The 27,332-nt window shown below is 40.2% G+C and overlaps 1 protein-coding gene across 2 annotated transcripts in view; it reads right to left on the reverse strand.

Moving 5' to 3' along the window:
• GNPTAB (N-acetylglucosamine-1-phosphate transferase subunits alpha and beta) overlaps nucleotides 1-27,332 on the reverse strand; it is a 73,827-nt gene that overhangs the window by 25,519 nt on the left and 20,976 nt on the right. Inside the window, exons 2-7 of one of the 2 annotated variants that reach the window (XM_043562329.1) lie at nucleotides 23,380-23,465; nucleotides 16,257-16,376; nucleotides 14,900-14,941; nucleotides 13,226-13,431; nucleotides 7,663-7,727; nucleotides 7,260-7,394 (exon numbers count right to left, since the gene is read on the reverse strand). In XM_043562329.1, coding sequence (XP_043418264.1) covers nucleotides 7,260-7,394; nucleotides 7,663-7,727; nucleotides 13,226-13,431; nucleotides 14,900-14,941; nucleotides 16,257-16,376; nucleotides 23,380-23,465 — 654 coding nt within the window. Of the gene's footprint in view, nucleotides 1-7,259; nucleotides 7,395-7,662; nucleotides 7,728-13,225; nucleotides 13,432-14,899; nucleotides 14,942-16,256; nucleotides 16,377-23,379; nucleotides 23,466-27,332 lie in introns of those variants that run through there. The other variant, XM_043562330.1, reaches the window with a different exon arrangement.

A 27,332-nucleotide genomic window follows, 5' to 3' on the forward strand; every position in this document is an offset into this window, starting at 1 on the left:
AAGTTAGAATTTCATTTATATTTTTCCCCTTAACACAAATTGTGTGTGGGTGTATGGGCATGTCCATGCACAAGTGGATACTGTCTTCTGACAGATTACTTTCGTCCATGCTAATGGCACCTGGCATATACTAAGCACTCACCGAAGGTCAGCTCCCACTGCTGTCATATCCTACCTTGCTATGTGGTGGGACAGGTAGGAGGCAGGGCAGATATTCTTCTATCCGGACATCTACCGAGTCTCACTGCCCACCCCAGCCTCCCCTGCTCCTCCCCTCCCTCCCTCACTGCCTCCCACAGCACCTCTGTCTGAGGGCTCCCTGGAATATAAAATCACCAAATGTTTATAAATGTAGTGTTTTAACATTGGGTAAATATCCTTATCTTAATCTCTTCTATCCGAAATGATTGTAGTCTGGGAAACCATTCTGAAATTTCACGGACATTTTCCTAATTAGAAAGATAAAAGGTAAAGAGCTTCAGGAACTATTTACATGTTGAAACAAGCTTTTCTGCTGCCATCAAGTTGTGAGTGGTGAAAAAGTTGGGGAGGAAGTATCCTCTGATAGCCACTAGGTGGCACCCTAATCCTGGACACTTAATTACGTCTGCATGGAGACAGGAGGTGGTAAGGAAAAGTGGGTGTAGTAAGTGCCCAAGGCTGGAGTTCCTAGTTTGGGCAACTATGGGCAACTGCCTCCATATATAGCTTCTTATGTGAAACTATCATTTCATCTAAGTTCTTTAAATTATAAGTTTCTCAAAGAGAGAACAACTTCTACACCCACCCACTGCAGACCCACAACAGACATTTCTTTAACCTGATGGAGAAATAAAGGTTTGTTATTTTTAAGCCAGAGGTTTCAGGATGTTTGTTTACTATAGCATTATCTAGAATAATGGATCGATATACCTATACATGGTGGCATAAGGTTAGGGGAAAAACATGCCAACTAATATAAATGAAAAATAAACTCATTCCAGTAATTAGACAACTCAAGAATTTTCTAAAACTAAAATCAGTTCCAGAGTTGTTTGTTTAATCTACTGAAGTGCCTACTTTAGGAATAAAACAGGCCAAAGGGTACTATCCTTTAAAAGAGCAGGTGCATAAGGTAATTTCAGGGAAGTCACTAAAATGGGCATCAATACAGTATTACAGTAATTTACTGTTACCTTGAATGTGCCTTGAATAGAGGTTTGAGGGAACAGAGTCCAGGTAGGACAATATGCTGTTCTCACCCCACCCGCACTGTCCTTCCTGTCGGAACAAACACCCTGGTCAGCCTTCAAGGATCTGTACAGGCTCTTAGTCTTTGAAAACTTCTCTCATGTCTCTAATCCACATAGACCTTTCCTGACTCTAAATGCCAACCCGAAGCCTCTGCTACTCTGCTCGATACCTAATATTACACTGTCTTGTCTTGCTGCTTGAATACTTCACATGCACACATACTATCTCCAAAACATGATTCTAAGTAGCTTGAAGATAAGTCCATGTTCTCCACTTCTTTTGCACACTCACTCAGCAACCAGTAGTACTGAATCATAAACCAAATGGTAGAATGTACTTGAGAGCTTTGGGAAGATTTTTCCACATGCTCTAACATATGTTAAAGAAGTGAACAAAAAATCAAAAAACAAGTGAAAACTCCACTATGAGTAAAAATGTCTGAAAATACAGAAAGATTTAGAGTGAGCTAAAAATAAAGACCAAAGGATAATCTCATTTCCCAAAAGGTGAATTCTGTGTCCATCATGTACAAAAATTCTACAGATAAAGGGTTATTAATCACATCAAACTAGAAAGCTTTTAATAGAAAAGACTTATTTGTAAAACTATAGGCCACATAAAAGTTTTAATGAATTCAAATCTATTGTTCTGCAACTGCAACTACATTCAACCCTACTTCCCCTCCTTGGGAGTGAGGAGATTCTGGTTTTGCTCTAAACAGAACGATAAATGCAAAGTTGTATGTATATGACTATGGTACCAAAACCCAAAGTGACTTCTTAGAATAATCACACTGCTCAAACATTTCCCTTTATATTCCAGGCCATGGTACACGGCAGGTATGTTCTCAGTCACAGCATTTCTTCTTGCTCATGCCTTCCACAAGCATTTCTGGAGTGGCCCCCTAGGTGCCAGGCCCTGTGGTAATCATGAGGGGTACACAAGTGAACAGGCAGTGCCTGTCCTGGGCACTCGTGCCCAGGCAGGGTCTGAAGGACAGAACCGAGCCCTGGGTGACTCGGAGGCCACAGGCCTACCTCAAGTCCTCCTGGAGGACCCTGGGAGGGCAAAACGGTCCAGCCCGTTTAGGTCCTGAAGTCCAGTGTCCAATAGCCCTCTTCTCCCACATGCCACAAAGCACCTCTAACATAACATGCCCTAAGCTAAGCTCTGGATTTCCTTTCCAAAAAACTTGCTTCTCCCATGGAGGCTCCAAATGTGGTTAAAGCCATCACTTCCATCTTCACTAGTAACATCCACTTCCCCTTTCATTTTTCCTTCCCTCTCACCAATGGCTAATAAGTCACTAGGTCATGCTGAGGATTTCTTGCAGATGTTTTTGGAACCATTCTCATCACTGGCACCATTGCCAAGGCACTTGCTGAACCTGAACATCTTGCTGGGCTATAGCCACAGTGGCCGAACTGGTTTTTTGCACAGCCTCATCTTGCTTAATCTCTGCCTACCATACCTTCACCTATTACATTCCTTAGAAACAGATTAAGTGCTCCTGGTTGCCCCCTGTCTCCAGGATAAAGTTCAGGCACCTTAACAGGAGATCTTTCTCAATCTGGCCTCAATCTCTTTTCCCCTTTCTCAGCACCAGCAAAATCCCTGCCTGGTTTCTAGCCTCCGGGAACCAGCTGCCTTGGTTTTCAGGAAATCATTGACTTATAGGCCTCCAGTCCTTTGCTCAAGCTGTTCCCTACTGTTGGAATGGTCTTTCCCCCTCCCTTCTCTGCCAGGAGAACGGCTGCTGTGTTCAGGGCCCAGCTAAGATTCCTTCTATTCTCAAAGCCTTCCTTGCCCCAGTACAACTAAAGCCCAGGTGTTCCTACAACACTGTATAAACACTTACTTGGAAGTGATCACCCCCAAAAATTATTTAAATGCTTTTATTCACTCAGTGATCCTTAGCACACTCCCTGGCAAACAGTAGACATTTACTAAAAGCTCACACTCTAAATGGACTGGGAACCCAGTGACAGGAAACTTCATTCTCAAGGTATTCATAATAAAACCAGGAAGAGGAACCTACAGAAAAACAGTCACTCGAAGAATTGGCCTCAACTGCTGATACACTCCTCTTGTTCCCCTTTGTCATTTTCTCTTTAGCCTACAAAAACCAGAAGTTCTAATCCCTGAAATTGATCACAGGTGTTGGCATCAGGAAAATGACCTGTAATGAATGTTGTGGGTACTCAGCCTGACCCTCAGTGGGGGTGATAGCCTCCACAAAGACAAGTCTGGGAGTCCAAATAAAGCTCCAGCTGGGTGAATGAATGGTGGAAGGGGGTATCATCATGCACAGAGCACAGAGCTTGCTGGTACTCCTCGTCCAATTCAAGTTACTCCCCCGCCCTACTTCTACCTGCACACACCACTCCATACCCAAAATAGTTTGCTGAAGGGTTAACTGCTACTTGGATTGGCATTCTTTGGTGGCACACACCCATCCACCAACAGACACACCAAAAGCCGTCAGCACTGGTGAGCACCTGCAGCAGCCGAAGAGCAGTGGGGTGGTCAAACCCGGTGGAGGATGGAGATGTATCATGAACCTTCTTTCCTTTAAAAATGTATTACAGTTGGAATCATATAAACAGATTCAAGAATGTCATTCTTTCTGCATAAGGAAGTTGAGCTAACAGTCAGAAGTACAGCTACACGTGTCTATAATTCTCGAACCAATAGCTTGGAAGCCAAGAAGCTAAATAAACATCGGGGGAAATGAACCCTAATCTATGCTTTTATCTGTCCAAATCAGTACGAAAAATAAGTGACGGGAGAAAAACACATGCAGAACAGTGAAAAGAGGGATCCCTCCTTCCCACCACACACATAAATTGGCTACAAATGATCAGAGACTTAAACATAAGACTTGATACCATAAAACTCGTAGAAGAAAACAAAGGGAAGGATCTCCTCCATAGCAATCTTGGCAATGAGTTTCTGGACGTGATGCCAAAAGCACAAACAACAAAATAAAAAATCAATAAACGAGACTACATCAAACTCAACAACTTCTGCACAGCAAGAGAAACAATTAACAAAATGAAAAGAAAACCTAAAGAATGGGAGGAAATTTTTGCAAACCATATATTGGATAATGGGGTTAATATCCAAAATATAAAGACCTCATACAGCTTAACAACAACAACAAAATCCAACTTAAAAAGGAGAAATAAATAAATAAATAAACAATAAATTAGAATGAGCAGAACAAAGTAGACATTTTTTGAAAGAGAACATTAAAGTGGTCAGCAGACATGAAAAGATGTTCAGCATCACTCATCATCAAGGAAATACAAATCAAAACCATAATGAGATACCACCTCATACCTGTCAGAATGGCTACTATCAAGAAGTCAAGAGACAACAAGTGCTGGCAAGGACGTGGAGAAAATGGAACCCTTGTCCACTGTTGGTGGAAATGTAAATTGGTCCAACCACTATGGAAAACAATATGGAGGTTCCTTAAAAAATTAAAAATAAACCTACCATATGATGCAGCAATTCCACTTCTGGGCATATATCCAAAGGAAATGAAAACAGGATTTCGAAGAGACATCTGCACTCCCATGTTTATTACAGCATTATTCACAATAGCCACGATATGGAAACAACCAAAATGCCCATCAACAGGTGAACAGATTAAAGAAAAAAAAAAAAAAGATGTAGTATATATACATAATGGAATATAATAATATTCCATTTGGCCGTGAGAGAGGAGGATATCCTGCTATCTGTTACAACATAGATGGACCTAACGCTTATTAAGGTACATTACACTAATAAGTGAGGCAAGTCAGAGAAAGACAAATTATATGTGGAGTCCAAAAAAGTCAAACTCATAAAAAACAGAGTAAAATGGTATTTACCAGGGGATGGGGGACTGGGGAATAAGACCGATGTTTTAAAACACAAACTTTGCAATGAGTAATAAATAAGCCAGAGAGAGCTAATACACAGTATAATCAATATAGACAATACTGTGCTATAATTATGTAGTGATAAATACTGCTACCATGGCAATCATATTACAATACATAAATGTATTTAAAATAACATATCATAGGGGCACCTGGGTGGCTCAGTCGGTTAAGCGGACGATTCTTGGTTTCAGCTCAGGTCATGCATGATCTCACAGTTTGTGAGATTGGGCCCTGCATCAGGCTCTTTGCTAACAGCGTGAAGCCTGCCTGGGAGTCTCTCTTCCTCTCTCTCTGCCTCTCTCCTGCTCGCTCATTCTCTCTCAAAATAAACATTAAAAAAAAAAAGTAACGTGTTGTACACCTTAAATTTACACAGTGTTATGTCAAACTTTTTCAATTTAAACAAACAAACAAAAAAACTTAGAGGAAGGAGGAATATCTATTTTTTTTTTAATTTCTTTTTTTTTAACGTTTATTTATTTTTGAGACAGAGAGAGGCAGAGCATGAACGGGGGAGGGTCAGAGAGAGGGAGACACAGAATCTGAAACAGGCTCCAGGCTCTGAGCTGTCAGCACAGAGACCGACGCGGGGCTCGAACTCACGGACCGCGAGATCATGACCTGAGCCGAAGTCGGCCACTTAACCGACTGAGCCACCCAGGCGCCCCAGGAATATCTATTTTTAAATAACTGAAGATAAGTAATAATTCAACCCTGATCTAGCTGCACACTACCATATTTCCAGGTACCATAAAAAAAACTTAGGAAAATATGAAAAAAAGAAAGAATATAAATATCATTCCATTACCATCGCACTTACAGAGGTGATGTAGTTTATCTTAAAACAGTGGTACATTTATGGAGAAAAGAAGTTAAAGGGAACTTTAGGAGTGGGGCAGGGTATAAAAAATATGGTCAAGACAGGAACTCAAGAACTCTCCAATCACTGCTCTCCCCCACCATTGCTTCCTCATCTCTACCCTTTCACCTCTAAATTGTTGAACGACATCAATAGAAGGAAGTAAGAATCAGGAACCTGACCGTGGCAGAATTTAAAGAATGTTTCCTTGCAAAATCAAGAAAACCAGACCCTAAAAATTTCTGAGCCCAGAACTTTATGCCTTCTGTTCTAAGAAAAAGGCATTCATGTTTCATAACCCGGAATGTTTCTGACAGAACCGCAGGCGTCTTGACATAAGGTCAAAAGGAAAGAACACCCACACAATAGAGCAAGTGGCTTGAAAACAATAAATGTTAAGGAAAAGGCATGTCTTGGGTCAGCCTCCAGAGTCAACCCTAACAAATGGCATCAAAGCATTAAGAGTTAGGGATGCCTGGGTGGCTCAGTCAGTTGAGCATCCAACTTTGGCTCAGGTCATGATCTTGCGGTCTATGGGTTCGAGCACCATGTTGGGCTCTGTGCTGACAACTCAGAGCCTGGAGCCTGCTTCAGATTCTGTGTCTCTCTCTCTCTGCTCCTCCCCGACTCACACACTCTCTCTCTCTCAAAAATGAATACATGTTATAAAAAATTTTAGAAAAAAACCAAAAACATACAGAGTTAATGGGTACAAGTTCTAAATACGTTGGTGGCTCAATTAGCTACTAGTGAAGAAGGCTTTCACGTTATCAAAATTCCAAGTATCTGACGCATCCTCCCTCTATGAGTGAAGGCTCTTAATAAAGGCTCAGGATGCAGTCCCTGTCTACTTACTGTGAGTTTGACCTCCCCTACTCCCTCCTCTGTGCTTCCATTTCCTTGCACTGTCAGCTCCACCAGGGCTTTTGTCTGTTTTGTCTACTGCTATACTCTCAGCAGGTGTAACAGCACCTGAGACACAGTGGGAGCTCATTTGTTAAACAAATGAATCATGTTTCTGTCTGGGAATCCAGTAAACCAAGTAAGACTCTGCAACTTTTGCCCAAATAAAAAGAGTAAGGATCTTCCATAAAGAAAGACAACACTGTGGCAGAATAGAGACCTGCTCTGCTTATGACTATCAGCTATGGTAGAATTCAAATGGACCACAGAGAACAGTCGGGCATTACATGAAATGTGTTATACTCACTGCTCAGTTCCTATGCTCTTACCAGTTTTATTTTAGAAGAAAGATTTTCTGGCAATTTTGTTTTTAGTTGATTTGTTTCCTTGAATGTCAGTGGAAATCCACCCAGGAAAGCCAAATCTTGCATTAGCACTAACCCAGGGACTTCTTTATCCGTGGTCTAAAATAAGAGAGGGAAAAACACAACTCACTCTCCACACCATATGGCTGGTAAAAACTTACAGCTGGGAAAACTAGTAAAGATTTACTACATCTATCTACCAGCTTCAAAATCAGAACATTACAGTTACTTAAATCGGCACTCATTAATACTTGTAAGCTAGGCTAAGAGGAAAAGTATCAAAAACCCTCTCAAGGTAAAACAGCTTTATTACTTATACTTTTATTCTAACCTACTGTATAAATACAATTGATTTAAAATAACATACCAAATAGCCCCTCCAAACTGTCTGTTTGCTGTTTCCTTTAAACATTCCATTCTGGGCATCTTCAACTACAATAAAGAATACAATAAGCAAGCACATTCTTAATGAATACTACTATGATATCTGCCAGGACACTACAAAGCATTTTGAGACTGTATAGCAGACTGTTATATGGTCTCAAAAATAGGTAGCTGGGGAAACAAAATTAACCCATCCAACAAAAGGGGAATGATGTAATACCAGTGTGCAATTAAATGCTAAATTTTGCAGTGCTGTAGAAGAGATTCATACAGGCAGCAGAAACATGAAGATGACAGATTGAGAGAATCGCAGATGTAGGAGCAAACATCGACATATTTAATAAAAAAAAAAAAAAAGATTTATTTGGCGCAAGTAAAACATTTGGGAGTGGTGGGTACTAGGAAAAAGGGGTAACCAGAAGAAAGGCCCTTGAAAGCCAGGCCAATGGCATTATGATTAACAGCAGGGAACCACTGTAGGTCCTAGGGTTCCCTCAAGGGTGACAATGAATTCCTAAAATTCATCAGGTAAGGCCGAATAGAGCAAATTAAGTTGGAGGGTGCAGAGGGGCGATGACACAGCCCAACTGGGAGAGGGTTCTAAAGTGACGGGGACAAATGAGATCATCAGCTTGCTGCTGTCATCTGGAGATCCCAAGGATCTTGGAAAACAGGAGAGGTCAGAAGGCTGTCATCTTCAAAATGGGCATGGAAAGCAGGGTCTGGCCTGTCAAGATAGCTGTCGATCCTGGGAAAGAGTTTCAGAGGTACCATAAAAATAGAACTGGTGAGCAATGAAAAAAATCAAAGCCTTTGCAGTATACTGTTAATCTTTAAAGGAAGCACTGAGCACTAAGAATTATGAGTTCATTACAAATAAATTTATCAGATATGCACCTGTCTCTTTCTGTCTCTCTCCTATGCTGGCAGATCAGAGAACTCTGAGAGATGTGGTATGTCATCTGTGCACAATTTCAGCAAGGTAGCTAATGACATCTCATGTCATCTCTATGGACATAACAGAGACTTAGCCTAGATCCTAAGTTCAGTGGATTATAACCAATTCTGACTGAAGACTGAAATTATAAAGCCACAATTAACCTAGAGAGAGGTTTCGAAGATCGTACCATAGGTTTGTGTTGTTCAACAGTCTTTCAAGGTTTTGGAAAACATAGAAGGCATGCTTCTATGAAATGTGTGGATTTACATAAAGCCAACAGAGAAGTGATTATCCTGGATAACATACTAGGGGTTCCCCAAAGTTCTTATGTGGAGCAATGAGTGAGACCTAACAAAATGAAATCTGCTACAAAGGTTAAGACCTTTAAGCTGGTACCAAAAACCAACTACACGAGCATAAATTAAGAAGTATTGGAGCATTAGCATGGATTGTTTCTTTAGAAAGACAGGTGTTTTAGTCCAGGGCAAGTTCAGTAAGAGTCAACAATGTGCTGTGGCCATACTGAATTTCTACTGTAATTCTGTGCTTGCTTGCTTGCTTAATTTACTCACTCGTTTATTTAATAGAGAGAGGGTGCTGAGTGAGGGAGGGGATGGAGGGAGGGAGGGAGGGAGGGGGAGGGAGGGAGGGAGGGGGAGGGAGGGAGGGAGGGAGGGAGGGAGAGAGAGAGAGAGAGAGAGAGAGAGAGAGAGTTCCATGAAGGTCAGAGGGAGAGACAGGGAGAGAGGGAGAGAGGGAGAGAGGCGGGGAGAGAGGGAGAGGGAGAGGGAGAGGGAGAGGGAGAGGGAGAGGGAGAGGGAGAGAGAGAAGGAACTGGGGCTCACCAAAAGCGGGGCTCTATTCCCCACCATCAACCCATCAGGAAATCCTGTTAGGTTGACCTTCAATCCAACCTGTTCTCTCCACTACTCTGATCCAAGTCACCTTCCCTCTTGCCTGAATCTTGCCTGAATGATTCTATCTTTGCCTCTCCTCAGTTTATTCCCACCACAGCAGCCAGACTGCTCCTTTTGGAACATCAGTCAGATCATATCACTCCTGTACTCAAACCCTCTAATGACTGCTCACTGCACTCTGAGTTAAAGCCAAAGTCCTCACCATGGCTGCCAGGGCAGACCCCCTATGTTCCCCATTACTTCTCTAGGCTTATCTCTTGCCCCTCTCCCTTGTTCACCCTATTCCAGCCACACCAGCCTCCCTGCCAGACACACTCCTGCCTCAGGGACTTTGCAGTGGCTATTCCACTTAAGTGAATCACTCCTTCCCCATATATTCATGTTGCTGGTCCTCACACCTACTTTAAATTTTCACTCAAAAATCACCTTCTCAGTGAGTCTGCCCCTATCACTCGATTTCCCCTGCTCTATTTTTCTGTACACCAGTTGTCTCCTACAAACTATATAATTTATTTGTATGCTGTATTTGTCTGTCTCCTTCTGCCAAGAGGTAAACTCAATGAGGGCAAAGATTTTTGTCTCTCTCTTCACTGCTGCATTTTCAGCACTGAGAAAAGTACCTGGCACAGAGTATGCACTCAATAATAAATACTTACTGAATGAACAGACCCACTCTCTTTGCAGGCTGAACCACAGTGGGGAAAAAAAAGGTTCTATTCTACTTGATACACTATAAAAGTAACAGAAACTAAAGCTCATTCTGAGAAGAACAAAGTAGAACACAAGCCCCTAAGAGACAGCTAAAGGAGTAAGAATGAAAAGAAATGTCACATGGGAAAGGGAGTATATTACATTAGTTCTGTAAGATCCCAAAGGGTACAAATTTAACCAGCATGAGAAAGCTACAAGGAAACACTTTATAATTCCTTGTAAAGGTCAGTGTAGTCAAGAGGTAAAGTGATCTATCACAGGAGAAAATTCAATTCCTATAGATCAAAGGGAATAAGCTTAACTGGAAAAACCACTTTGCTGAGGAAACCCAGGCCCAGGCTACAGGGCTACACTGTGTGGCTGTTGAAGTACTGTCCACTCGATAGGGTAGCAAAGTCATCAGAGGGGCAGAAATGACGTATTTCATAAAGAGAAAAAAAGTCAACAGTTTTTGATAATTAACCGAAAAGAGGTTAAATGAGATAAATGGAACATCAAATGTGGAACAAATGTTTTATCGAGATCAGGGTCGGCATTCCATGGCCAAAACTTAACCACTGCCTGTTTTAGTACAGCCCCAAGTGAAGGACAGTTTTGACATCTTAACAAGGCTAAATGTTAAACACTTATATAAATGCCTACATAATATCCTCCATTTTGCCTCTTGGCCCATAAAGCCCAAAATGTTTATTATCTGATCCTTTAAGAAAGAATTTGGCAATCCTTCATCTAGATAATTGAGGATAAAGAATGTGTCTATGGCGCACTAGAAATATGAGCTCCGTGAAGGTAGGGACGTGTCTTTTTTGTTCTCTGTCATTTCCCTTTTTCCTGGAACAACCACAATGGCCCAACAAATCTTTACTCAACAAATGAGTAAGTAGGGCAGGCAAACAGAAACCCAGGTGGGAATTCAAAAACAATGTTTAGAAGACTATAGTTTAATACAGATTTTATTTATATCAAAATTTACAACCTCTTAAGTCTTTACTATGTTATAAAATTAGCAGAGGAAAAACCCAAGACTCTCTCCATAGATATTATAACTGAATTATTATAATTCTTAACATAATGTCATTCCTTTTTCTCTTCAGATGGAATGTTATCAGAGCACCTTAACTATAGTTACTTAAAGAACAAAGCTAGGGGTGACTGGGTAGCTTAGTCGGTTGGTTGAGAATCTGATTTCGGCTCAGGTCATGATCTCACAGTCCATGAGTTCAGCCCCGCATCAGGCTCCGTGCTGACAGTGTGGAGCCTGCTTGGGATTCTCTCTCCATCTCCCTCCCTCGCTGTCCCTCCCACACTCTCTCTCTCTCAAAATGAAATACATACATATATATATACATACATACATAACAAAGCTGAATTTAGCCAAACAAGAAAACAGATTAATTTGCTATAATTTGTCCAAGATTATCCCTTTACTTTCCCTATATATTTAAACTGTAACTTAAAAACAAAAATATTTTATACAAAACAGTTCAGAAACAAATCTATAGCATAAAGGGGACGATATCTATACTTACAAAGGTTAACTTGGAAACTTGAATTTCCTTTCAAGTTACAAATGCCTCATTAAGTACCAGGAAGATAGTGTGATGTTAGATAATGTTCAGGACACAAATTGGTAAGTGATAAGGTTTCTGCTCGATTAAGAAATTAGATGAAAATACCATAAACTCCTGCACAACCAACAACTAAGTTGTGAGTCGGGTGACAAGTACAGGGATACAGAAAAGTCAAAATAAATAGAATCACTGTGAATGCACTGCTCGGGATCTTCATGGAGACAGAACTTGAGATGGGGTGGGAAAGAACAGGAGATGGGCTAGGAGGGAAAGGGGACCAGGAGAGCAGCACCACGTGTGATGACAAGGGCAGCCTCGAGGAGATGCTGGAGGGCTGGAATGTGAGGAACAATGGGCAGAGTCAAGGCAATCAAAGCTGAGTCCTGAACACCAGGGAAAAGGATTCTCTATCGTATGAAAAACAAATACTACTGTATTGTCTTCAAAAAAGGAGCGAACCAATAAATTCAGAGCTTTCTGGTTTATTTACAGTTATATGCAGGACAGACTAGAGAAGAACTTTACAGGTAGGTAGGCAGAGCAGCTAGGCGGCTATCACTGGAGCCTGTGTGAAGAAATTGGGTCTGGTGTGGGGGAGGTGAGATGAGTAAGAAAGGGGAGAATCATTTGCAGAAAGCAAAAGTAATAGGGTGAGGTCAATATACCGGTGATGGAGGATAAAAAGCAAGAACACATCGAAGATACTTCCAAAGATTTAAGCTGGGAGGTACGACACTGAAAGAATGGGAACTTGAGACTAGGCCTCAATGCTATAAAGGGAATGTGACAGCTTTCATTTTACACCAGTGAAAAACATAGAGCCTCTAAGGAGAGGGTCTCAGTGCAGAGGAAGCATGAGAGACAGCACACCAGAGGAGACACAGGCATGGGGCTCAGCAACTCAGTGGCCAAGTAGGAGGATAGGATCTAGGATATTGTTCTAGGCCGGAAATTACAATTTCAATTCTATTATCTAGCCAAATCAACTGTATAACCAGTTATTTCAGGACGTAAAGTAAGAATGTTCCAGGTATGTTCTGTCCATACTGTAGAAAACAACCTTGCTGAAGAGTTATATGGTGGTAATAATAATAATAATAATAATAATAATAATAATAATAAGCCTCCACAATGACTCAGAGGCTAGAGAATAAGGTTAATCTACGTATCAAAGTTAAGGTCCTGACCACAGCACAGAAAGACAAGTGTATTACACAGAGTAAAATGTATGCAATCCCTTTCTGAAGTTAGGGCTGAAATACAGCGGCAGCTCTTCTGCCTCTCTTGTTATGTTTTTAGTTTATCGGACACTTCTTTAAAATTGAATCATGTCTGTTCCGTTCAGAATTTTGTTATTCAAACTGCCAATGAGAACATGATTTTCAAATACCCATAAGGTGATCTTACCATTCTTAGTACTGTCGAAAACAACAACTGAGACATTAGTGGAAGGGTTTTTTGGTTTTGCAACGTTGAATACGTCACTGGCAGAATGAAAAGAAGGATAAAGAGATGGCAGGTCCTTCAGTGTGACGCTGGCTGGCAGGGCTGGGTCCAGGACGAGCATTGGCACCTTAATGCAGTATGTCAACAAACATTCCAACTGCTTCTCGCTGGAAACAAACACCAAAATGCTCACAAACGTTCGTGAAAATGTGATCAACACTAAAAAGCTTGTTGGTACTACTAAATTTTGCAGATGTTTTTCTAGATCCATAAAAAAAATCATAATTTTTTAATAAACAAAGAATTTTTATCTCAAGAATAGAAAAAGAGAGCAAGTAGGACATAAAATTATTAAACAAGTCCCATTTTCTCTCTGGAGAAGCAATTTCATAGTGTATGTGTGTATATTCATAGTATATGTGTGTATACTCAGAGCCATAAAAACTTACACATATGCTTCTACCTCAGTAGTTCACTTCCAGGAATCTAGTCCAAGTAGGAGAAGAGAAACAAAACAGGAAAAACAAACCCATATACAGAAAATGCCACAGACCCAAATATAAGATTGCAAACTATTTACAATAGTGAAAATACAGAAGTGCCTAATATTTAGTAAATTATAGTACAGTTACTTTATGGGATATGATACAACAATTAAAATTGATAAGTAAGAAGCATGAAGATAATTTATGAACATAGCTGTGTAGATTATATACAATTTTTAAAGCAGGATACAAAATTGCACAGAGATTACAAATTACAACTATAAATATATGCACAAAAAGGGAATAAAAAAATGATCAAAGTTTGTTGAATGGGGGCCGTAGAAGTATCTTCTTTTCACTCCTCTCAATCCATTGTAACATGGCATCATTACTTTAAATAATTAAAAATTTTATTTATGTCATTTAAAAATAACAGTTTTAACAGTGGTATATTTATAAATAAATATATAGAACATAAAGAAATGATTCAGAAGGTACTTCTAAATCTCAAAATTCCTCAGGATCATTTCTATAAAATAACTCTTTTATTTTAAAACTAATGGTTAAGTGAGAAAGTGCCATTAACAGAGATTTCTGCTTGTCAGTGAGGCAGTTTTGTTTTAAGGACCTACCAGAGTCTGGTAGGATTCAAATCACAATAGACACATCTGATTCTTGGCATTGGGCTAAATCCCCTTCCCAAGTCCTTAAATATAAGACATACAACTATGACAGCTTTTAAAAATAAGGAAATATATAATGAACACACAATTGAATGATGGATATAAATCCTATAAATGAAAACGCTGGGTATAAGTTACACATTAAGTGGACCAAGAGAACAGCGCACCAAGACAGATTGATGGAAACAGCAGAGCAGAGAAACCTTACATCCAAAAACCTAACCCATCCAGAAACAATAAAGCTTTTGTTAGCTACAACCCAAACAAGAGTTCTCAATCAACTATGCCTCTGGCATTGCAAGATTTCCCATCTAAAAGAGGCAATTAATTTGGGGGTCAAAAGCTAGCAGATGAGGGATTAAACAGGAACAATAAACACAAAATACTGTATATCCAACAAAAAACAAGTAAGAACCTGGAAGTTTCACTTCAACTTCTATTCCTAAGAGGAAAATCAAAACACTTACCTCTTCTTGGTTGGTTCTGTTGCGTTCTTCCCAAGGATTTCTCTAATAAAAGCAAATATATATTTCATTACATATTCATGAGCTAGTACTAGTCCTAAACGTGAACAAAAGGTAACTAACAACAATGATTTTCTTAGTTACTCCAATGGACTAACTAGTAGGTTAGGAAATACAATGCTTACAACATTTAATATGCATAATAAATTTTAAGTTTCAATGAAATATGCTCAACAATTATTATCACATACCTCCCACAGTAACCATGAAAGTTGACTTAAGCTTTTACATTTTACTACTAAAACATGGTACCAGGCTGCCAAAGTTATTTTCACGCACTGGGAAGGTATCCTATTCTCTGACACAAAGAGAAAGAGAAAATTTGTTGCAGCGTAACGTGGCCAATGACCTGCAACTGGGGAGCACCCATCATATTTATGAAGAAATGAATGGAGAAATGAAGAAATTCTCAGAAAATGCTAAGGAATCAGAGGGGAAGTTATATCAGCCAGATTTTTAGCTCTTAAGGCTCTCCATTCAAATACATTGTACCTTTCTCAGATAAAAGAACTAAAATGATCAAAATTCCACATATAAAAAAATTAGCAGTTTCTAATTCCATATTGTATGATTTAACATTAAAAGGGGTAAAGGGAACATACTTTGTCCTGTATTTATCAAACAGAAAAAAGTTAAGTCTGTAGGCCTGTTTTATTTTCAAGGGAATAATGGGTCTTACCATAAACTTTTTTCCATAATAACACCTTATTTCATGAAGGTATCACACATGGGACTCAGACTGAGTAAGCAAGAACCCGTGGGAGACTCCTTTCCTTTCAGGCCCTCAGAGAGCAAGGCATCACTAGAATAGCACAGTCATAAAATGGCCATCTAATGAAGTGGCTGAGTCCTCACTGGGTACCAAGAAACAAGGGTCAGACACATGGGTGACAAAATCTTGTAATGGCATGAATTTGAGATGCAGGTTTTTGTTTGGATTAGCACTGTGAACATCACCCTACCCTTCTGAAATGCACTGTTACTTGTATTCATAGAAATTTGTGTGTTGTTGTTTCTTTTTAATTCCAATTATTGTTAGGTGTTTTTTTTTTTTAAAGTTCTATTTATTTTGGGCGGGGTGGGGGGGGGGGAGGGTGAGCATGTGTACATGCAGTGGAGGGGCAGAGAGATACAGAGAATCCCAAGCAGGCTCTGCACTGTCAGTGCGGAACCTGATGTGGGGCTTGATCTCATGAACCATGAGATAATGATCTGAGCAGAAATCAAGAGTCAGATGCTTAAATGATTGAGCCACCCAAGCACCCCAGAGTGTGTTTTGTTTTTTAAAAATCCATTTTACCTCATTGCTTTCTGCTCCTCCTCCATCTGTTCTCGGACTTGCTGTAGCTCCTTCAGTAGTTCAAGATCTGTGCCATTCACCCAGGTATAAACCACGTCGATTGGCATGGGCAGACAGAGCCTAGGGAAAAGCCACAGGTCCTTCAGCTTACATGCATTTTTCCAATACATTTAGGAATAAGAGTATATAATAGGACTTAAACTCAAAGATTATGAAAAAAAATCAATGAAAAGGTAATCTAGCCAACTGTATCACAGACTTGCATGACTTCAAGCTGGAGCTGGGAGACGACTTGTTAAAAACTTTCTCTGCAAGATACACGCAGATAATTTCTGCAGTTCTGCATCATTTAATCCTCACAACCACCCTGTAAAGAAGCTGCCATCACTCCACTTCTAAGACCGTCAGGAGGTCCCAGAAGCTCAGTTTACACTGCTACATGCTCAGTTTGACAAACAAGGGTGTTGCAATGCAAATGCCCCCAAACAGAGAAAAGAAATTAAAAGCAAAACAAAATTACCAAAAAGGAGTTATCCAACAGTCCATAATGAAAACCTAGCCCTATTTGATGCTGCCGTCCTCCTATTCCCTGCTGCCCCAAGCCCAGCCCCTCCCAACCCTCCTCACCCTGCCCTGCATTTTCTTGTCTTCATAGCACTGACCACCTTTCTAACATATTAAATAATTAACTTGTTACCTACACTGGTAATTGTATGTGTCCCTCCCCCAGAATGTAAGCTCCAAGAGGGCAGGAAACTTTCTTGTTTTGTTCCCTAAAGTACCCAATCAATTAGAAAAGTGCCCAGCATACAGGCACTCAGTATTTGTTCAATGAGTCTATGATATATGTGAGACACTAGCACAGACCTTCCTGATACTGCTAACGTTTTTCCTTATTATCTTTTCCTCAAAATAAGGAGTGAGGCAGGCATCTAATTCTTGAGTATCCACCTAAGCCTCATGTTTGTGTTCTGTTCAGGTTTTAACCCTGCTGAAAGCTCTCTTCCCCTTTCTTTTACCAACTTAACCAAATCCTCCCCATCTTTCAGGTCTACTTCAGATCTATAATATAGTAGTTCATTATGACTCGTAGGCAGGTGGCATTTCAGCAAAGACGTGAAAGAGAGGAAGCAAGCCATGTGAGTAACTAGGGGAAGAATGGTCCAGAGAATGGGAACACCATGTGCAAATGTTCTGAGGCAGACACCCAACAGGCACAGTCAAGGAACTAGAGGCCAGTGTGGCACAGACAAGGGGAGCACGAGGAAGAGCATAAAGGAAGATGGGGGTCAAAGAGGAACCAGGGACCCAGAGCTTCACAGGAAATCAGGAATCACCTCATACTCAGGCATATGTGATAGCTGAGCATCTACCAACCCTCCCGTTAATGTTCACCACTGTCTGCAGAATAAAATCTAAACTCCTCCATAATGTGCCCCTTGTGCTCTAGACACTCCAATTGCTTACCCAAGCAGGGTAAACTTGCAAGCTTTTGCACCTTTGAACATGCCTCTCCCACTGTCTAAAATATCCTCCTTCCCCAATTGCCCTCTTCCCTCACCTCCCACAAAGAGAATGTACTGCTTAACACACAGTTTCCATTGTACTCTGTACTCTAAGGAACTCTTAGCATACTATGTTGTACTAGTTTTTATGCATGTCTATCTTCCACTAGATGGAGTATCTCTAGGGCAGAAATGGTACTATGCATTCTGTGCTCTGCTTCCATTACTTCCTCTCTTTCCCATATCTTCAGACTCTCTCTCCTCACCATAAGTAACAGTACACAAAAGCTTCCTCAGCTAGGTTTTTTAATCGCATTTATTATACCAATGGTTCTCAAATGTTAGCAGGCAACAGAATCACCTTCGGGCTTGTAAAAACAGATAGCTGGGCTCCATCCCCAGAGTTTCTGACTCATTAGGTCTGGAGTGGGGCCTGAGAACTCACATTTCTAACAAGATCCCAGGTAATGCCAATGCTGCCAGTCCAGAAATCTGAGAAATAATGATTTATATGCAGGTTGTAGTTCACATTTTTAAGTTAAAAAAAAAAAAAGCTTCCCCCACTAAAATGCCAATTCTATATGAGGTCAGTGAGTTTCTCTTGTTCATCACAAGATGCTTAAAAATAGGGCCTGGTACATGAATGGGATTTAACATATAGTCATTGGCTAAATTAAAACTCTAAGTTCATTCCCTCAACATATAAATCAGTCTTTTGTGGAAGGAAGGAAGGAAGGAAGGAAGGAAGGAAGGAAGGAAGGAAGGAAGGAAGACCGGTCTTGTATTACCCACATCTAAATTATCCAAGGTCATCTCACTCTCAATTTCTCAGACTAAAAATTAATTTGAAAAAACTGCTTAGATGACATATTTTTTTAAACTTTTTTTTTTTTTAAAGAATTGCACTTTCCAAAGCTATCCTGTAAAAGTAATCACCTGCTATTAAAGATCTTTTAATAGAATCAAGAGATATCCATACATGTTCATTTGGGGAAATAATTAAGTATATAATGGATTGATGTACTAGCTCTTCTAATAAGTTTGTATTACAAGATCAATTTAATTCTCTGGTGTTAAACTAACAAACTAAGGAGATCGTGTGATCTGCCCCAGGTCAGTGAGTCAGTTGTTTTTCTACTATTAGACATGGCCACAATGAGTTTGAGTCTTTATTTCTGACCACAAGACCACTATATCTAAGTTTCCAGATGAAGGAAAGCCTTTATCTTAGAGTTGAAGACTAAATAAGTCACCTGTGACTCAGAACCAAAGCCATGGTGACAGTAATACAGCTTTTATTTTAATCAGTTTGGTTTAAGTGAATACACAGGCACTATGACATGTAAAGGATACTACGAATGTAGTCCTTTGGTTCTACATTCTATAAAGTAGGTATGAAAACTCAGAACTTAAATGGTATCTTAGTGCCAAAGAGTTGGAAGAGATTTTACACTTAATCTAATACCTACATTTTAGAGATGACAAGACTAGGCCCAGACTGACTTAATGCCTTATAATTAGTAGTAGAAATTTACATATTCACTTGTTACTGACATATAGAATAGATCTTTCTTTTAAAGGGGCACCTGGGTCGCTCAGTTGGTTAAGCATCCACTTTGGCTCAGGTCATGATTTTGCAGTTCATGAGTTCCAAGACCCACACTAGGCTCACTGTTGTCAGTGCAGAGACCTGCTTTAGATCCTGTCTCCCTCTCTCTCTCTGCCCCTTCCCCACTCATACTCTCTCTCTCAAAAATAAACATTAAAAAAATTTTTTTTTCAAATAACATTAAAAAGACTTGCAGAGAAACTGGCAAAATGATGAAAACTCCCTATAAACATTATGGTATTTTAAAATGTATTAGAACATGTGATATGTTATATATGATCTATTTACTTGTCATCTTCAAAATTAGGCAATTTTGAAATATCCTTATATAAAAACCAAACTATATTTTAATGCAATCTAAAATTAGGAGGAGAAATATTTAACACCCATACACAAAATTTTTCAGAAAGAGAACAAGAATGGTTGATTAAAACCGCTGACCTCAGTATCTGGATTTTCTAAAGCTACTTTTCCTTCTAAAATTTGGATGCTCCTTCAGGGCAGGGATTCATGCAACTGCACCATCAGCACCTAGCACAGCATAAGGCACAGTAGGTTGAGTAGATGCTTGATAAATATTTGATTTTAAAAAGACAATCCATTTTGAGCTTTTCTTAGGAAAATCAGCTAAAATGAAAATGAAGAAGTAGGAAAACTGTATTTCATCAAGAATCCGTAGTATTCTCCGTAGTCACCAGACCTGCAGCTTCGGTACCACCAGTGAACTTGTTAGAAATGGAAATTCTGTGAGCACCTGTGAGACCTCCAGACGCAGAAGCTCTGGGGGTGGGGGAAACTGTATCTTCTCAAGCCTTCCATGGCATTCTGCTGCACACTAAGGTTTTAAGAACTGCTATGTGAGAGAAATGGTTCTCTACCAACTTTTTACTCTCCAGACCCTTTACACTTAAAAAATTAAGGATCCCCAAAAACTTTTGTTTATAGATTGTAACTATTCACATTTACCATATTTGAAAATGAAACACTATAAAAATACTTAATTCATCTTAAAATGTTAACATGAATAACTTTTTTAATGAAAATAATACTCTCCAAAACAATAAAAAAAAAACAGTGAGAAGAGAGGCATTGTTTCACTTTTCTGCCAATGTCTTTAATGACTTAGTAGAAAAGAACAAGCACCTTGGATCTTCTGTCTGCAATCTGTTCCCACGTGTTGTTTTGGCTGAAGTGTATAAAGAAAACCCAGGCTCACACAGATAATGTAGCTGGAAAGGGGAGTTGTATTTTAATAGCCTTTTCAGGTAACAGCAGGTTTTCTTCTTTGATCCTACCAAAATAAGTGGTAGCTGCTTAAAAGTTCGTTGCAGTGTGGAATGTGAAGCCACATTAAAGAACTTTACACTTTGAATGACTTTTTTACCCATGCAAGATTTTGTAAACACCTGTAAGGATCCTGTAACAATGTATTGGTTATCTGGAAAATAACAGCTTACTGAGTTATACACATCTGCCAAATGGTGACATATTTCCTTAATTTTCCTATATAATATTAATGAATGTGATTTTTGTGGACAATGCCACATATCTATCTAATCAGAGAAGTCTTTATGATATGTGAACTGTTAAGCTCACAGTGATAGAAACAAGTTTTCCCAAATTCTAATTTACATTTGAAAGCTCAAATTTTATCATTGGCAATGGATACTATTATTCATTTTCCTTTAAGAGACAGAATTGCTTTGTTCACTGTCAAGAAAACATCTGTCAAATGACCAGTGTGAGTAATCACACTGTCATCTCTCAAGTTATGACAGTGGTGTCCCATGAAACAGAAGGGCTGGTCTAGGTTGCAACTCAACCACACCAGGGTTTCCTCAAGACAATCACCATACGGTCAGGTGCATTTCATCACACGGAACATTAAAAAGATGTGTGGCCAAAGGGTCAAGATATAACCAAATGAACAACTTTTAGTGCTTCAACAAGAACATTTTTAAGTGAAACTAACTTTTATCTTACCCCTGCAAATATAGGGTGGTGAAGAATACAGTGATTCATGCTAAGGTCTGGCGATCTTACCCAGCACTGCTTTTACACCACCAGTGCAAATGTCAGCACAGTACAAAAGGCAAGTAACACCTTAGAACTCTTATAAAAAATAGTTTGGATTTTGCAGACCCCTAGAGTCTTTGAAAACTATCTTTAAGAGATCCTAAGAGAAAAGCCTAGAGTTTCCCTACTTCACTAATTACTTGCTTACAAGCCATTCTCCCTACCACACTATGAAATTCTTTACCACAGATAGTTATATATCAGTGTCTAAAACAGAGATAGGCTTAAAGATTCCTTTTCTGTTAAAGGAGCAAATTGAGGGATGTCATTCACACACAGGGCACTGAGCAAAGAGTAAAGCTTTAGTCAATTCAAAGAATCCCATAGCCCTTCCTCCCTAAGATGGTCAGGACTATAACAGTGCACACATCTAATTAGCACACTAATTTTAAAAAACACTTATTTGATAGAAACCACATAGGGACTCATAAAAAGTGAACAGAGGGACAAGGAAGTACTTCTAAGCAGGGAGCAAGGGCTCCAGAGGAATTGGTGATGCAGTCTACAGATCCTCAGATAACTCTGAAGGTGAGCCAACCGACACCAAATGTAGTTATTTGCAGTTTCGTTAGGTTTTCCGGTTCAGTGAGAGCAGAGGGAAAGATTTATGAGAACTATCCTCAGGGGAAAATGGACAGTCAGGATCAAGGGAGGTTTGTGGTTATGGCCTCTGACATCTACTCTGGTCTAATGAGGTTAACTACCCCTGTTAGCTACCCCACATTTGTTCTGGTCACCTACTGCTCTTAGCCCCATAACGACTGGCTATGCACCATTACAATGGAAAAGAGTCAATAGATACTGCATAAAATGAATAAAAAAGGAGAGAACTCCACTTATTGTTTTAAAGTTAGAATGATGATTACCAAAAGAATCATTAACAAAAATTTGTTAACAGGGGTGCCTGGGTGGCTTAGTCAGTTGAACGTCCGACTCTTGATCTCATGGTTTGTGAGATCAAGCCCTGTGTCGGGCTCTGTGCTGACAGCATGAAACCTGCTTAAGATTCTCTCTCTCTCTCTGCCCCTTCCCCACTTTCTCTCTCTCTCTCTCTCTCTCTCTCTCTCTCTCTCTCAAAATGAATAAATAAACTTAAAAAAATCATTAACAACAGTTCCTCTGGATGAGGGGAAATTCAAAATGGAAGAGAGAGGCTTAACTTTTTATTTTTATGTACTGTTTGAACTGTTTTCGACCACAGACATAAACTGCTTTTACGATATAAAACAACTTAAGCACTAATTTTATAGACAAAAACCAAAAAGAGCCCATGCAAATCATTTTAGCTGCAGGAAGGGAAGGAAGATGTGGGGAAAGATTGAGTCCACTCTGAGGTCTGTCTTATGAAGGAGGAAAAAAATCTTGAAGGAAAAGGTTGAAGACAGCATCTAAGAGTAGCTGCACCAGGAAGCTTGGCCTTAAAGAGAAAAAGACCCAACCTGTAAGGCTTGCTCCTCCTCACAGTGAGGCAGCAAGATATGGTGACCACAGGGGTAGGTAGAGGGTCAATTCCAGTGGCTTCCACAGAATGGCTCTGGTTAACAGAGTGAGGTCAACAAGAATATGGGCCAGGGCTTGGAACAGAAGACTACTGGCCAGAGTAGCCAGCTAGTTTCCTCATCCTGCAGGCAGATTGAATTACCTTTACCTCATAGAACTAGGGCAATAATAAAATGAGATCGTGTAACTCAAAGTACTCAATAAACCGCAAGGCAGGATTACTCTTTGGGAATCAGATTTTTCAACCATAAAATGTGAGGACAGACTACAAGGTTCCTTCAGATAGGAGTAGCCTTGAATAAGTTAAACCATATCTACACTTGGAAAGGACCCCCCCCCTTCAACCTGAACTGTTACATTTAAAGCAAGAGTGAAATCGTGACTCATCCTCTAAGTCCAAAGAAGCTACTCTCCAAAACTGATTTCTTCTTACCGATTCTGAAAGGACTTTCCAGCAATATTGTCTCTGTAGGAATCAAACAAAACATGGTACTGATCCCGGCTCCATTCCAGAACCACCTAGGGAAAAAAAAAAAAGGAAACAATATTTTCTCTGCATCAAATACTAAGAGTATATAACTTTCATTTCATTTCAATTTCATTAAAAATCACTAAAGGAACAGGTAAAGCAATTAAAATTCATCCATTCACCGAATGCCAACTCATGTATACCAGACACTGTGGTCGACCCAGATAAAAAAGCTACACAGATATATAAAGTTATACAGATATATAAATAAAAGCTATAGTTACTGGCCTGTGGAAAGGGGAGGGAAATCAAAGAGATTTAAAAGGATGCAATATGAGAACTGGGTCTTCAAGAATGAGTTCACCAGGTAGGGAGAAAAGGACACCATCACAAGAGCAGGTTCCGAGGCTGAGAAGCAGCAAGGATGAGTTGTTTCAGGGCAATGGTGCAGTTGGCTTTGGCTGCAGCAAAGTGGAGTAAGTGGAGAGAATGGGGCTGAGGAGGGAACAGGCCTTGACTGTGTTGTGCCCTGTGTGCCATGGGAAGCAGAGGCACTGAAGGATTTTCAAGGAAGCGACATGATCCATCCAAAACTTTGGAGACTCTCCTCAGAGTACAGAACAAAGCTAAAACAGAAGAAATTGACAAGATATGAAGCCTTACTATCTGTGAAGTTTCAGCTGATGACCTTGCCGAAGAGTTCAGGAGAGAGCGGAAGTCTTTAGATCGAAGCTCCCTCATGTCTGCACTTGAAATCTAGAAGCCAACCCAATGTGCCCCATTTCTTCTTCATTCCCTTCACCACAAAGGAAGCGTCCTTCCTCCTTGCAAACATCACATCTCTGTCCACTTGCTCTGGATCTCATCAACTCATCTTAAGACCTTGCCTGCTCTTTTCCTCTCAACAGGCTTATTCCCATCAGCATATTCCAGTAATCTCAGGAAAACCTTCCCTTCACTCCACACGCTCTGCCAGCTGGTCCCTCTGTTCCAAATTCTTTCAAGGGCAAATGTCTTTAGAAGGTCACCTCCTAGGCTCTATTCACCCTTTAGCCTATTCCAATATCACTTCTGCCCTCGCCACATCAGTGGTCTTACCAATGCCTCCATGTTGTCGAATCCAGTGACATTTTTTGCCATTTCTATCTTAGTTGGTAGTGGCTGCCCAGTTCCTCCTTATTGAACCACTTGGTTTTCCTCCCATCACTCTGGTGACTCCTTTTCAGTCTCCTTTGCCAGGTCATCTTCTTCTATCTGACCTTCAAGTGTGTCCTCTCACTCTATTCCTCTTCCTGGAATGTCCTCCTTTCTGTGAAGGCTTCTTCTGGCTTTCTTCCCATGCTACAAATCCTAGGATGTGTGGCCCTGCTACACTCACATGACTACAGGGGAGCCCAGTCATTTAGATTCCATTCCAGCCAGCAGAGAGGAGAGATAGGGAATGAAATGCCCTTCCATTAAAGAAACTTCTTGGAAGGGCCACTTCACTTGGAAGGGTCACTACCACTTCTGTTTTCACTGGCCAGAATGCAGTCACATGACAATATGTGGCTACAGGAAAGACCTTGTGAACCCATGTGCCCAACTACAACTGAACATTTCTTTGCATGGTATTCAGGCTTTCAGCATCTGGCCTCTGCCTATCTTTATAGACTTACTTCACTGGGCTGTTTCATAAACACCATAAATACAACTAATAACCCTCCCATCACTCAAGGTACTGATTTAAAAACTTAGGGTCTAATGTGCCTTGTACTGGGTTTACAAAAAGAAATAAGGTAAGTTCCTTGACTTCAAGAAACTATAGCCAGTGCTTAATAGAAAAGTTTATTGCTGGCTACAAGTGCACTGAAGGAAGACACTTAAGACTTCCCTGAAGAAGCAATGTTAACAGTCTTAAAGGATGAACAGGAGTCTGATGGCAGTTCAGCTGGGGGACAGGGAGTATGTTACAGGGATCTGCTACCAGACTGAATGCGGCAGTGAAGAAGAAGAGAAGCAAAGGTGATTGCCAGGTTTCCAGTATTTCTACTATGAGTGACTGAAGAGACAATGGGACCACTAAATGACATGGGAGGAACAGGTGTAGTGGGGATGAGAGCTGGTAGGATTCCCATTTTAGTCATGGCAGATTTGAGGCTGTATGTGCATACAACTGGCCTCTCCAACTGGACTGGAAATTCCAAGAGGAGGGGCAATGAGCTCGACTTTAGTATCATACATAGCACCAAACTATATAGCAGGCATATAGCTATAAAATGCCATCTTCCTTGCTAAATATAGAATACATATCTATTTTTAATAATATGATTGTATTGATTTGGATCAACTAATTGAGCTCAAATGAAATGACTCTCCATCAGTATCCCTATGTAGTTGCAAAAGGACAACCAGTATATCTATTATTTTTACAAAACAAACCACAAAAAATGAAGCTCAGTATCATTCCTCTTGGCTAGCAGGGCTACCTAGAAGATGGGAAGATAGTATCAGAGAAAGCACACTTCACAAATGGCTGAAAAATTCTGACACGCTATGTGTTGACACAACGTGCCTTCCTTCATCAGATAAATTAATCTCACCATCTCCAAACCACTTTGGTGTATTAGAAAGAACAGCAGCAGCAAAAGGTCCTTATCTAATACACTGAGGAATGCTCCTATCAGCCCAGAGTTCTGCACACTATGCTCTCAGGGGAGATAGTAGGAATGCTGGGTTATGACTCGGGGGACACAGGGTTTCATCCCAATTCTGTCACTTTTATGAGACCTTAAGCAAGTTCTCTGATCTGTTTAGGCTGTTTCTTCATCTCTTTTACATTTTGTGAAGTGGGTCTGACCAAACCATCCTTGAAATACCTTCCAGCCCTAAGAACATATGACAGAAGGAGGCACAGGGCTGTGTGACTGCAGTGTGACTGGCACGGTTTTTTTCCCTGCACCCACAGGTCAACACCACTGGGACACTATGTCTCTTCTCCTCCTGTCTTCGGTCTCCTCTAGGTCTTTGGTCCCAGGACCTAACCATCAACATTGAAACCGGATTCTCTTCCATCATAACCATTTCCCTTTTCTGCTTAATCCCAACCATCAACTACACTCTATTATGGAAATCTTGCCAAATTCTTTAAGTGAATGAGTAATGTGCTAATGGGGGATCAAAAAGGAGCCTTGTAAAATGAAATAAAAATCATCTAAGGGCTAGCATCAGATCATTTTCTTACACTATCAAGGATGGAAAAGAGTAGAAATTTGAATGGGCAGTTACCAAATTATTTATTGTGGGGTAAGCTGTACAAATATAAACACCTTTCAAACAACAAAGAAGCCAAAATAGACTTAAGCTTGCAATCAGAACTTGTTTTCAGCCATTATTAGCAATAAACAAAGGACCGGAGGAAAAGGCTGGAGAAACACTATACTGTAAAATCAAGTCCATTTTCGTCCACAAAGCTTCCCTATACTCTTTAGCCCAACCTGAATGCTTCCTTCTCAGAACTTTAACATTTGTCTCAACCGCTTACTTGGAAATCAATTACTCACTGCCCTTAGCATTGCTTGCCTTAGAATCCCTTAGCTTTTTTGTTATTTACCAACCCCCTCAAGGTAGCATCTTATCAGACCAATGGAGTTAGAAACTGCTTGAGGGTAAAGAACTACTTACAATTCTACTTATCAATTCATACCCAGCACAATTCATTATATACCATCTTTTTGTTCTTAAGTATTATCTGATTACAGCAGGAGTGGCAGAAGACTGGATTTGGGGATAGGGGACACCTCCAGGGGAAGGCCCTCCCAGTTCTTCTATTTAGTAGCTGGGTAACCTTGGGTGCTCAATTTCCTCAACTATGAACTAAGTACAAAGTGTATTTCATCAGTCTGCTGCGTCGCTGTAGAAGAGTGCTTCTCAATTGA

This window comes from Prionailurus bengalensis, chromosome B4, assembly GCF_016509475.1.
Source record: "Prionailurus bengalensis isolate Pbe53 chromosome B4, Fcat_Pben_1.1_paternal_pri, whole genome shotgun sequence".
Lineage (NCBI taxonomy): Eukaryota > Metazoa > Chordata > Mammalia > Carnivora > Felidae > Prionailurus > Prionailurus bengalensis.